The 13649-nt window shown below is 42.6% G+C and overlaps 1 protein-coding gene across 1 annotated transcript in view; it reads right to left on the reverse strand.

Moving 5' to 3' along the window:
* Window positions 1-13649, reverse strand: part of LOC126469684 (uncharacterized) — a 477049-nt gene that overhangs the window by 24299 nt on the left and 439101 nt on the right. Inside the window, exon 8 of the mRNA XM_050096837.1 lies at window positions 11794-13262. Within this exon, the coding sequence (XP_049952794.1) occupies window positions 11794-13262 (1469 nt within the window). The remainder of the gene's footprint in view (window positions 1-11793; window positions 13263-13649) is intronic.

Consider the following 13649-nt stretch of genomic DNA (forward strand, 5'->3'; position numbering starts at 1 on the left):
ATGTGAGGGCGAAGTAACTCTAAACAGGTTACCCATTAAACGTTTCACTGTCCACCCGCAGAAAGCTGATGTAATCATGAGATCCTAAATGTAACAGTTCCGTTAAAGGTTTTCATGTGTATATTTCTCTCTCATTTTAAACCATTTCCTGGATCAGCGTCTCGTTTTCGTTTTGTTTAAACACAGTGCCAGAGTAAATGTTAGAAATATTTTACCTGCATTTATGCTCATTCACACTAGTGACAAAATATATCTTACACGAAGAGCGTCTGCATCAAACGTAAGGTTATATTGAGAAACTTGCTTGGCACGAGTACGAGCTTGTTTGACACATCCATCGCTACATAAGAAGCGAATTTGACTAATAAGTTTCCTCTTTTATGACGGCCTTAACAGATTTGTAAAAGTTTCATCGTCCACTCGACGGAAGGTGATGTAATCATCGAGTTCTGACAGTAATATTTCCTTTAGGAGATTTTCATGGCTAAATTTCTCTCTCATTGTTTTCTTCTTCTTCTTCTTCTTCTTTACACACAGCCACACAATGCCAGCTTTGTCTGTTTTTGAGGCCATTCTCACTGCTGTCAAAATACCCACGTACACGAATAGCGTCTGATTGAAAGTGAGGTTAAACTGGCAAACTTCGTTTGTACGTGTACGGGCTTGTTTGACAAATCCGCAGCTGGTCAAGGGCTCGTTTGACAAACAGGTTTGATCGTTTACGGGGGCCTTTATAGTCTGTGTGGTTTGGGGATGCTCTGGGACAAATATATCATTCACTAAGAGATACATATAAACGTTTCATTAATTAATGTAGACCTAATGCTTATACTATCGAAGAAAAAAATAGTTAATTTTTATCACTATGTCATCTCGTGGTCAAAGTTATTTTGCGCCAGTACTACAGCAAGATGCATTTGTATTAGTTATTAAAATTTACAAAATAGTTGCGATTATATTAAAAAATGTATATAATCAGGCACACTAAAATACATGGCAATTACATTAATGCATGTAAATAAATAAAACTGTGTTCAAAAGTGAAAATGTTAAATATTTTTAGTATGTTGTTACACAATTTAAATAAATTGTATGAAATACACCTTTTGTATCTCTATTCCACCGGAGCTGCAATTTATTCTTTCTTGTTATTTTATTTTTCCCGCTACTAATTCTGAGCATGGCTCATTTTCAAGCGATGCCTTTGTTGAAGGAAGCCATTATAAATATGTCCCTATACAAATATACGTTTGCTACTTGTATGGACATCATTTACTTACATTTATGGTTTCATTAATATTATGTATGAACTATGACATTATTTTGCTTTGCCATATTTATAATGCATCTGCACATCTGACATATTATCGATCTATTTTTATTCCAGAGACATATTCTGTGGTTAAATTTTCTTAACTTTGATGAAAGTCCATTTCTACTGAACGCGAAATCGAGGGCTGACTTTTGTCATGAATTTTCTGTGTACTGAGAAGAATTTTGACAAAGTTCTCAATGTATTTTTGATTTATAAGTTAGTTTTGTTCATTTAAAATGTTACGTGGATTTTGTCAAATCCGTCTCCTCTAGAATGTTCATACACTTTCCCTATTCCACTCTGTCTAGAATTCAAAGGTTAGTGCTTATGTGTACCGTAGAGTGTCGTTTTGCTCTAAGAGGCGGGCTACGTGTGGAAAGGTTGTTCACGATTTTGTTTATATGTTCTTTGCATTTTTACTAAATTTTGGTCCTGATAAACCGACACATAGGCTAGGCGTTCGCACTTCGCAAGTGGGAAAGGGGGAGCGGGGTGGGGAGGGGAAGGACAGAGGGGCCACTTGTTCCCCGCCCTGCTGAATCTGGAGTGCAGAATTTTTTTTTTTTTTCGCTACAGCATTCTCATACACTTCTAGGAGTGATTTCCCCTGAACCTCTCGTTTATCCATTTGTAGTACAACGTAATTTGTAACATGACATGTTTCGAAATTGAGCAACACGTTTATCTAAAAAAAAAATAACCATTTTAGAGTCTTTTGTCCTGCCTCCCGTCCCCTCCCCCCCCCCCCCCCCTCGCCCCCGCATTTAAGTTTATACAGGGTGTTACAAAAAGGTACGGCCAAACTTTCAGGAAACATTCCTCACACACTAATAAAGAAAAGATGTTATGTGGACATGTGTCCGGAAACGCTTAATTTCCATGTTAGAGCTCATTTTAGTTTCGTCAGTATGTACTGTACTTCCTCGATTCACCGCCAGTTGGCCCAATTGAAGGAAGGTAATGTTGACTTCGGTGCTTGTGTTGACATGCGACTCACTGCTCTACAGTACTAGCATCAAGCACATCAGTACGTAGCATCAACAGGTTAGTGTTCATCACGAACGTGGTTTTGCAGTCAGTGCAATGTTTACAAATGCGGAGTTGGCAGATGCCCATTTGATGTATGGATTAGCACGGGGCAATAGCCGTGGCGCAGTACGTTTCTATCGAGACAGATATCCAGAACGAAGGTGTCCCGACAGGAAGATGTTCGAAGCAATTGATCGACGTCTTAGGGAGCACGGAACATTCCAGCCTATGACTCGCGACTGGGGAAGACCTAGAACGACGAGGACACCTGCAATAGACGAGGCAATTCTTCGTGCAGTTGACGATAACCCCAATGTCAGCGTCAGAGAAGTTGCTGCTGTACAAGGTAACGTTGACCACGTCACTGTATGGAGAGTGCTACGGGAGAACCAGTTGTTTTCGTACCATGTACAGCGTGTGCAGGCACTATCAGCAGCTGATTGGCCTCCACGGGTACACTTCTGCGAATGGTTCATCCGACAATGTGTCAATCCTCATTTCAGTGCAAATGTTCTCTTTACGGATGAGGCTTCATTCCAACGTGATCAAATTGTAAATTTTCACAATCAACATGTGTGGGCTGACGAGAATCTGCACGCAATTGTGCAATCACGTCATCAACACAGATTTTCTGTGAACGTTTGGGCAGGCATTGTTGGTGATGTCTCGATTGGGCCCCATGTTCTTCCACCTACGCTCAATGGAGCACGTTATCATGATTTCATACGGGATACTCTACCTGTGCTGCTAGAACTTGTGCCTTTACAAGTACGACACAACATGTGGTTCATGCACGATGGAGCTCCTGCACATTTCAGTCGAAGTGTTCGTACGCTTCTCAACAACAGATTCGGTGACCGATGGATTGGTAGAGGCGGACCAATTCCATGGCCTCCACGCTCTCCTGACCACAACCCTCTTGACTTTCATTTATGGGGGCATTTGAAAGCCCTTGTCTACGCAACCCCGGTACCAAATGTAGAGACTCTTCGTGCTCGTATTATGGACGGCTGTGATACAATACACCATTTTCCAGGGCTGCATTAGCGCATCAGGGATTCCATGCGACGGAGGGTGGATGCATGTATCCTCGCTAACGGAGGACATTTTGAACATTTCCTGTAACAAAGTGGTTGAAGTCACGCTGGTACGTTCTGTTGCTGTGTGTTTCCATTCCATGATTAATGTGATTTGAAGAGAAGTAATAAAATGAGCTCTAACATGGAAAGTAAGCGTTTCCGGACACACGTCCACATAACATATTTTCTTTCTTTGTGTGTGAGGAATGTTTCCTGAAAGTTTCGCCGTACCTTTTTGTAACACACTGTATATCCCTGACTGGTTGTAGTTTTGAGTTTTGTCTGCATTACGCTCATTTGTAGTTTATATTCTGTGTGAGAGCTAATTTTGAGATTACTGTTACGAAATGTGTAACTTTTTTTTTGTAAAATATTCCCCAAGTATTCAAACTTAATTATTTTTTGATTCTCCTTCCTTTGTACTTTTGCTAATTTTTTTTTATTTTCATTTGCATACTTGGCCTTAATTCTCTTTCTGTATATTTTATCGACTGTATTAGGATTATAGACATGATTGAATGCTACAGTCTTAATAATTCCAATTCCGTCCCCATGCTTTTTTTTGTGGAAGGGGCTCTAATGATACACTATAGCATGGCATGAAAATATGCAGCTTTGTGTAATGATGGGTGAGACGACACTATACAATCAGTTGAGGCTGGTTTATGAGACATACCCTGTTTATGGATACCATTATCATTAGTTAGTTTCGTGTCTAGGAAGTTTATAAGCTTGTTTATTTCATACTGGACGGCAAATTTGATCATCTTGCGCATTTTATGATTTTTTGGTGGAATTCTCTTATTTCTATTAAAATTAATGAGCATAATATCCACATAGTGTTGGTAGTAACTGAGTTTATCAGCCCATTGGGCCTGTTCTCTGAAAAAAAACCTAGGAGATCTAAGAAAATATTTGGTAGGGTTACTGCTAGGCAGCTTCTCATAGTTAGCCCATCATTCTGCTGTTGTATCTCTCCTTGGAAAGTTAAGTAATTGTTTGGTACTGTTTCTAGGAGACTGATCAGTTCATATAAATCTGGCCGACTGATCTCACCTAATTTTAATATGTTTCTTCTTATGATGTTTATGATTTGCATAACTGGCACATTTGGTGGACTTTGGCATCTAATAGTATACGGGGCAGTCAAATGAAAACCAAACACCCGCTACCATTGGACCATGGAATGGTTGCATTCAAAAATAGCACTACAGTGGGAGACGAGACAATCAACTCCTATTTCACTGAACTCGGTTGGCTACTGAAGGATCCACAACTGGATCCACTCTTGCACTTCCTCGTATGACTGAAAAATGTCCACACACGTCTTTCTTCAGGTTACCAAATATGTAAAAATCGGTTGTTGACAGATCTGGGATATACAGACGATGTTGCAATGTTTCCCAGTTTGTTATGTTACAAATTACGTTGTACTACACTGAAGTGTAGCCTACGTGCGACAGGCAGTTGTAGTGGGACGAAATTAAACGTCACCCATCCACCAAGTCAGCCCAGTTTGCAGGTGACTATAAGTTTAATTTAGTTTTGTTTAGGTGTTTTCTTATTATTTGTAATAAATGTGAATTATCTAAAAGTTTTGTATTTTTTTTATGTGTTTCATGTACGGAGAGATCGGCGCAACGAACGGGGACAGCATCTTCGTTGCCGCGACCAGAGAGGAAATTGCTGGCCGCTATACGTCGCGGGTCGACAGCCAAGGAGCAACAGAAGATCCTGGAACCGAGTTGTTGCGTCGTGTTTCAAAAAAATTAAAAATGAATTTTTATACTCTTTTTGTACAACAATGACGTCATAATGATCTTAACCTTATTGAAAAGTTAGTCACTGTCTGTCAACGCTCAAGTTCACATCTGTATGTGTAGGAAGCTAATAAAATAGTGTATGCTATTAAAATTGAAACACGTGTCTTGAAGATTTATTTATGAAGAATTATGTGAACGGATTAATAATATATTTTGACAAGATTATTGATTCAGACAGCGTTGGCCGAAACTTTGAGTCTAAAAAAAAGTTTATTTAATGTGTGATTCTGATATCGATTAGATCAAGATAACGTGTGTCAATATAATTTCTGAGGAGAAACAAACGAAATTTAAATTCAAAAAAGTTTACGCAAACCAATTGGCCCGAGTGACGTAATTCTATGCATACGACTCAAATGATGTTTTACAGTCTCGTTCAAGAACCATTCTGAGACAATTTAAAAAGAATATGAATCATTTTTGAAGTGGGTTGTAACTGACGTAGGTGACGAAGTCTGCACATGGTCATATACCAAACGAAAACCCAAATACGCGTCGTTACACCACACCGTGGCGACCTTAGAAACAGGACTTGTGTGCAACTAAGGCACACAGGTACGAAACAAAACATCAAGAGTCCTTCGGAAGTCAACGCGAGTTTCTTGGAGCCTTCACCAGCCAGCGGCGACTTCGCGGGTGTGGGCATCTGACGGAGTGCAGCCAAGCAGTACGGTCACGCAGTTGTTCCACGAGAAGGCGCATCTGTTGGGCAGCAGCTGAACGCTGCAAACCTCGACAACCCTTTTTCCCCCTAAACTAATAGGCCCAGTACGTCAGCTGCGGGGCGTTCCTCCGGCTGGTATTAGAGGTGTTGCTGAGGGCTTCGCCTGTCTACGGCGGTGCCGGGCGTGGTTGCAGCCAGCGACGTTTTCGGTGTTCGACTCAGCGTCCTGCCGGTTGCGGAAACGGGGTCGCAGCATCTCAGCGGCTGCATCGACGGCTGTTACATCTGCAGCCCATAGCAGCACACTGATCATCGAGAACTACAAATTACAATATTAGTGTCCGGTGAGTTTGTTTCAAGTTGGAAGTGGAGTGTTGTACATAGGAAGTGTGCTTTTATAGGATTGTTGATTACAAGTCTGCGTGTGTAAATAGTTAATATCTTACAATAATGTCGGGAAGTGAAATGTCAGACGAAGAGCAATCTATGTCCGATAGGAGCATGAGATCCCTTTTTAGGGCGATAGCTAAATTAAAACAATCTAACGGTGATTTCCTAGCTGAATTAAAACAGTCTAACGAAGAATCTACTGCTAGATTAAAAGAGGAATTAAAACAGTCTAACGAAGAATCTATGGCTAGATTAAAACAGTCTAACGAAGAATCTATTGCTAGATTAAAACAGTCTAACGAAGAATCTATGGCTAGATTAAAACAGTCTAACGAAGAATCTATGGCTAGATTAAAACAGTCTAATGAGGAATCTACTGCTAGATTGAAACAGGAACTAAAACAGGAATTAAAACAGTCTAACGAGGAATCTACTGCTAGACTTAAAGGGGAGCTAACAAAATCAACAGACAGGTTGCAGGAATATCTTAATGAAACCAGTCGAGAATTAAGTGATAAAATAGAGTCTTCTAAAGTTGAAATGCAGGAAAAATTAGTAGGACTTAGTAATAAGATTGCTGATAATTGTAAAAGGTTAGAAGAACATATCCAGGAATCGCGCGAGGAAAAAGCAACAGAAACTGTTCGCAGAGAATTATTGAAATCTATTAAAGAGGTCTCTACCAAACCTGTAGAGATTTCTTCAATAGATAATGTAGAATTAGAGACATTAACTCATCAAGTAGAAAAGGACCATACCGAAATCGAAAACATGAAATTTTTAATTACTGAGATATGCAGCAATCTTGAGACTGCCAAAGATAGTAATATTGACGAAGGTACAGAGCGTTCACATCGTGAACACAGTGAAGAATCGATATTAGCTAATCGCGTATCCAATACAGAAATGCGGATACAGGAAATTACGAAACGGTTATCGGAATTAGATAATAACGAGGACATTTCAGGTAGCAGAGGTAATAACATAATCAGAGACAACAGTCGCATCGAATTTGCTAGCACGGATGGCAACAATATGAATAAGGCAGTCACGGCAAGCCAATCCGATGCAACTCCGTCTCTGCCAGCTAAACAAAATCCGACTATTTCTCTCGCAGAATGTCTGGATGACATAACGACAAATTCAAATGTAGCAAGTCGATTTCCTGTATTCAAACCAGGAGGCGAACTGCACCCTAAAATCTTTATAAAAGCTTTTGAAACATCATTATCTCCTAAATGGAGTAATGAAAAACGCATTCAATTTGTAATAGGACATTTAGAAGCAGAAGCTGCGGAATGGGCAGTACTGCATAGAACTGAATTCAGGGATTGGGATGATTTTGTTAAGCAGTTTAAACAAAATTATTGGTCAAGACGAAAACAACAACACTTAACTTTAGAGTTGTTAGCCCCTCCTCCATATTCTAAACGGTGGAGAGGTTATAGGAATTATTTTGAATGGAATTTAAACCGTGCTAAATTAATTGAAAGTCATCTAATACGAGTCCTAAGTAGTAGGTTACCGTATTACATAAAGGAAAGAAAAATGTTATTCTACGAATTATACAAAACCTTAATAATGGGGACGAAACAGTTAACACCCGGGGTGTGTGGTTATATTTTAACGACTTGTTGTATTGGAAAGCACAGAGGGAACACCAGAGATGGAAAATCTGCATTCCGGAAACTGTTGTGGACGAGTTAATTACTTATATTCATGAAGGTTACGGGCATTTTGGAATTCATAAATGTATTAAACATCTAATGAAGTATTATTATTTCAAAAATATGTCACGTATTGTGAGAAGTATTATTAGGGCTTGTGAAACCTGTCAAAAGGTTAAAGTTAATAACAAATCCAAGCGTTATAAATTATATGCTGTAATTCCTCGAGGTTTGTGGGATCTACTATCATTAGATTTTTTCGGCCCTCTGCCTCGGAGTTCAGGAGGATTAACATATGTGTTTGTTGTAATGGAATGTTGGTCCAAACATGTGAAACTGTATACTTTGAAACGAGCGAATACAGCAAGCGTTATACGCTGCCTCACCCGAAATTACTTTGTTAACTGGGGCATTCCTAAACGACTTATGTCTGACAACGGTAGTGCCTTTATTAGTCAAAGATTTCAAGATATGATAAGACAATATGGAATCAAACATATCTTAATTTCGAAATATCACCCTCAAAGTAATTTAGTAGAAAGAGTCATGAAAGAATTAGGACGATTATGTAGAACTTATTGTGCACATAAACATACTCGGTGGGCCAAACTAATGCCTGAATTCGAAAAGATATTAAATGAATTGCCTCACCTAACGACGGGATTATCACCTATAGAAATTTTAGGCAAACGAATTATAGGTGAGCCTTTACTAGCTGCTTTACCTTGGCCACCAGTAAATGAGATACAACAAGATATTCCAGACGAAAAAGTTTGCGAACAGATTGTAAAAAATGCCGAACGGAGAATTAAAAGTTATAATCAACAGGCTATAGAACCCTCATTTCAGGTAGGAGATCTTGTGTTAGTACGATCTCATCCTAAAAGTTCTAAGATCGGTAAGGAATGTAGAAAATTCTTCTTGATCTTTGAAGGTCCATATGTTGTACATAAGATTGTACATCCCAAAGCATTACTTCTTATGGAACCTTCATCAGGTGTAATTAAAGGATTATATAGTGTTGATCAAATGAAACTCTTCATTCCTAAATAAGTTAATATTTAGTATATGTTACACACGGAAGAGCGTTCATAGTTTATTCATGTGGAGTTTTCGTGATAGTTGCGTATTATTTTAAAGAATAGAACAGAAAGCTTAGACAAGTGTCCTACAATAATCTACTGGTACTTCAAAAAGAGAAAGATAACCCAAAGGGGGATTTATATGGAAGAAATTTTGCTCTTAGGTCAAAAGGAATTTTGCATATTTCAAATTTACTCGGATAGTAGGAACCAAAGGGGATGGTTAACAGTTTTAGGGACCATGGGCGTCCAGAGCTATATGGCTCACGAGAACATAGCAGAGTGCCTTTAATAGAGGTTTGCAATAGTGTTAATGTAGAACACACCAAACGGGGCTCTCTCGCTTGTTTCTCCTAAATAAATGGCCATTACCCAACAAGGTGTCCGAAGGTAAAGAAAGCCGTGCCGAGATTCTAAAGAGAGTTTTGCTTGATTTCTTCTTGACCTCAGGCATAAATAAGGTATTAGGGAAGAGAATGACGTAAAGTAAATAGTACTATTAGTTATTGTGAGAAACTTATTAGTAATATACATTCTTGAAAAGAATAACTCTAGTAAATAAATGAAACTGAAATTAATCTATCACAATTTGAACGCTCTGTCCTAATGTACAACGTTAAAGAACGTACTAAATTAGTATTTATTAGCAACTATTAACTGAAGAGGAGCAATCTCCCTATATTCGGTTACGAATTACCATAAGAGCACAATTAAGAGTAAATGACAAATAGTCACAACGGTATCGTGTTAAAAGGATTAAATCTATCTAATAGCAAGGACTTGAGGTTACGTAAAATGTGAGGAAAATGTATTAACAGTTAAATATTGTATATTGAACAGTTTTAATTCCGGTTAAAACCTGACAAACTGAGCTTGTGGGTGGGGTATGTAGTGGGACGAAATTAAACGTCACCCATCCACCAAGTCAGCCCAGTTTGCAGGTGACTATAAGTTTAATTTAGTTTTGTTTAGGTGTTTTCTTATTATTTGTAATAAATGTGAATTATCTAAAAGTTTTGTATTTTTTTTATGTGTTTCATGTACGGAGAGATCGGCGCAACGAACGGGGACAGCATCTTCGTTGCCGCGACCAGAGAGGAAATTGCTGGCCGCTATACGTCGCGGGTCGACAGCCAAGGAGCAACAGAAGATCCTGGAACCGAGTTGTTGCGTCGTGTTTCAAAAAAATTAAAAATGAATTTTTATACTCTTTTTGTACAACAATGACGTCATAATGATCTTAACCTTATTGAAAAGTTAGTCACTGTCTGTCAACGCTCAAGTTCACATCTGTATGTGTAGGAAGCTAATAAAATAGTGTATGCTATTAAAATTGAAACACGTGTCTTGAAGATTTATTTATGAAGAATTATGTGAACGGATTAATAATATATTTTGACAAGATTATTGATTCAGACAGCGTTGGCCGAAACTTTGAGTCTAAAAAAAAGTTTATTTAATGTGTGATTCTGATATCGATTAGATCAAGATAACGTGTGTCAATATAATTTCTGAGGAGAAACAAACGAAATTTAAATTCAAAAAAGTTTACGCAAACCAATTGGCCCGAGTGACGTAATTCTATGCATACGACTCAAATGATGTTTTACAGTCTCGTTCAAGAACCATTCTGAGACAATTTAAAAAGAATATAAATAATTTTTAAGTGGGTTGTAACTGACGTAGGTGACGAAGTCTGCACATGGTCATATATCAAACGAAAACCTAATACGTCGTTACACCACACAGTGTGGTGGCAGGCATCATCGTGCAACAAGACGATTCCATCCGACAGCATTCTTGGGTGTTTTGACTTCATCGCACGTTGCAGTTTCTTCAAAGTGTCTTCGTAGCACTGTGCACTGATTGTGTTTCTACGGTCGAGGAACACGATGAGCAGAGGGCCCCTGCAGTGGAAGAAGGTCATCACGACCTTACCTAACTTGTGTGAATACTCTTGAATTTATTTGTCGTGGGAGATGTGGGATGTTTCCACTATTGGCTCTGCTGTCTGCCATTGCTTTCGAAATAGTGACACCATATAATGTCACGGTGACCTTCTTCTTTGACTACAGGGGCCATCTGCTCGTCGAGTTCCTCTAGGGTGGAACCACAATCGATGCACAGTGCCATGAAGACACTTCGCATAGAAGCGACGTGCCACGAAGTCCAAACGCTCAGGAATGCTCTCAGAAGGAATCAGACTGTTGCACAATAATGTCTACCCCCTCACTGCCAATCAGAGGAAGGCTACACTTCAGCCATACGGTTAGGAAACTCTACAACATCCTCCATACAGTTCGGCTCTTGTACTATGTGATTTTCACATCTTTGGTGACGTGCAGAAAGATGTGTGGAGGTCGGTTTCAGTCGGACAAGGAAGTGCAAGAGTGGCTGGGCCTGTGGATCTGTGTGGCCGACCGCATTCTACTAACTGTCTCGTCTCCCAGTGGGATAAACTTCTTAAACGTGTGTTGCTTACTTGTGAATGGAGCCATTCCGTGGTCGTTTAGTAGCGGGTGTTCGGTTTCAGTTCACAGCCCTTAATAAGATTTTTTCATTTAATGGATTTGTGTATCCTTAATCTGATTTATCTGCCCACAGTGTTCCCAACTGTGTGTCAACATCGACAGTGTATCTTGGTCTTCCCTAGCTATCGGTTAGTGACTTTTATGGTCTATGTCAGATTACAGAGATGGGTTTATTTGTATCGATAAACATAAAATGACAAGTCCGATACGTACTTGCCGTGCCTGCCCTGTGAGCAGATGTGGAACAGCTGACAGTCGGCCTCGATGTCCGCGTAGTAGCCTCCGGGAACCTTGTCTGCGCAGCTGAAGCTCGTCTCGGGCAGTGCTGTCGGCGGCTGCGGCTGCTGTACGGTAGTCGCCTGCTCGTAAGACGTCTCCGACTCGTAAGATGTCCTCGAGTCGTATGACGGAGGACGCGAAGAAGCGCGCCTCTGTGCCGGCTCGACCTGCTGCGACCGGCTCCTCGACCTCTGCCTGCTGGCGGGCGTCGGCTGCTGGACTCTGCCGGCAGGTCTGCGAGAGTCTCCGCTGTACGGGCTGGCCGAGTCGTAGCTCTCTGGCTGCGACTGACCTCTGCCCGACTGCCTGCGAGCGTCCGCACTGTAAGGGCCGGCCGAGTCGTAGCTGTCTGGCTGAGCTTGGCCTCTGCCCGACGGCCTGCGAGAGTCCGCACTGTACGACCTGGCTGAGTCGTAGCTCTCTGGCTGCGCTTGGCCTCTGCCCGACGGCCTGCGAGAGTCCGCACTGTACGGGCCGGCCGAGTCGTAGCTCTCTGGCTGCGCTTGGCCTCTGCCCGACGGCCTGCGAGAGTCCGCACTGTACAGGCCGGCCGAGTCGTAGGTCTCCGGCGGAGCTTGGCCTCCTCTGCCTGACGGCCTGCGAGAGTCCGCACTGTACGGACTGGCAGAGTCGTAGGTCTCTGGCGGCGCCGTGCTCACGTCCGCGTCCACCGTCGTCTGGAGCTCGCTCCTCGCCGTGGCTGTCGCCGCCGCCGCCGCCGCCGCGGGCTCGGGAGCGGGCGACGTCTGTGGCGCGAGCGCTTCCGGCTGTCTGGCCGCGGCCGGCCGCCTGCGGGAGACCTCGGCGAGCACCGCCTGGTAGGGCGAGCGCTGCTCGGCGCACGCGGCCCCGCGCCTGCACGCCGGCGCCCTGGGGGAGGGACTGGGGCTGGGGCTGGGGCTTGGGCTCACCCTGCGGCTGGCGGGGTAGCCCCGGCTGCCCGCCGCAGTCCGCCGTCCACTGAAACCCCCGTCTACTTCGTTCGCCCGGCCGTAAGGTAGCTGCTGCGTGGCCGCGCGGGGTTTGATCGTCGTCTCTGTCGCTAGTGTAGTCGTCTGAACTTCGTTCGGCTGTTCCGTAACGAGAGGCCCGGTGTAAGTTCGCGGCGTCGGCGCCAGCGTCGCCGCCTGTTGCAGCTGGCCGATCCTGGTGCTCCTGAAGAAGGCCTCCGCGGTGGGCAGTGCGTCTTCCTGGGGCCTCCTGCGGCGTTCGTCGGGTCGGCCGCGCGCTTTGGGCCTCTTCTGGAAGTAGACGTCCGCTCGGGGAGCAGCCGCCTCCTGCGGGAACACTTCCGAACCCTCGGGGCTGGGTCCCTCCTCTCCGGATTCTTCCTTCAGAGCGTCCAGCGACGGCCTGAAGCGACCTCTGCCCCCTCTGCCGGTGGCGCGTTTCTGCCTCTGCACCTGCGTAATATCCGTTCGTATATAAATGCTTTTGTCAACATATATAGAAAGTGAATGCCTCGCATCAATTGAAAAAAGAAGAGACTTCGCCACTATTCCGGAGACATAACAATAGTCACAAGAGAATATATGTAACTTTAGTGAAATTATCCTGTACTTAGCTGAGTACCCAGCGTTGCCCAGTTACGCATTTATTCCAATCTTCTATTAGTCCATCTCCCCTTCCATCTCTGTCCATCTCCTTCTCGCCCCACTCTTTGTCCTCTCCTTCTCCCCCTCAGTTCCATCCATCTCATCATCTTTCCTTTCTCTATCCGTTTCCCCTTCCCTTCTCTGTGCCTAAATTCTCCTTACCGTGTCTCTGTCCACCTCCTCTTCTCCCCTATT

The sequence above is a fragment of the Schistocerca serialis genome, chromosome 3 (genome assembly GCF_023864345.2).
Source record: "Schistocerca serialis cubense isolate TAMUIC-IGC-003099 chromosome 3, iqSchSeri2.2, whole genome shotgun sequence".
In the NCBI taxonomy this organism is placed as follows: Eukaryota; Metazoa; Arthropoda; class Insecta; order Orthoptera; family Acrididae; genus Schistocerca; species Schistocerca serialis.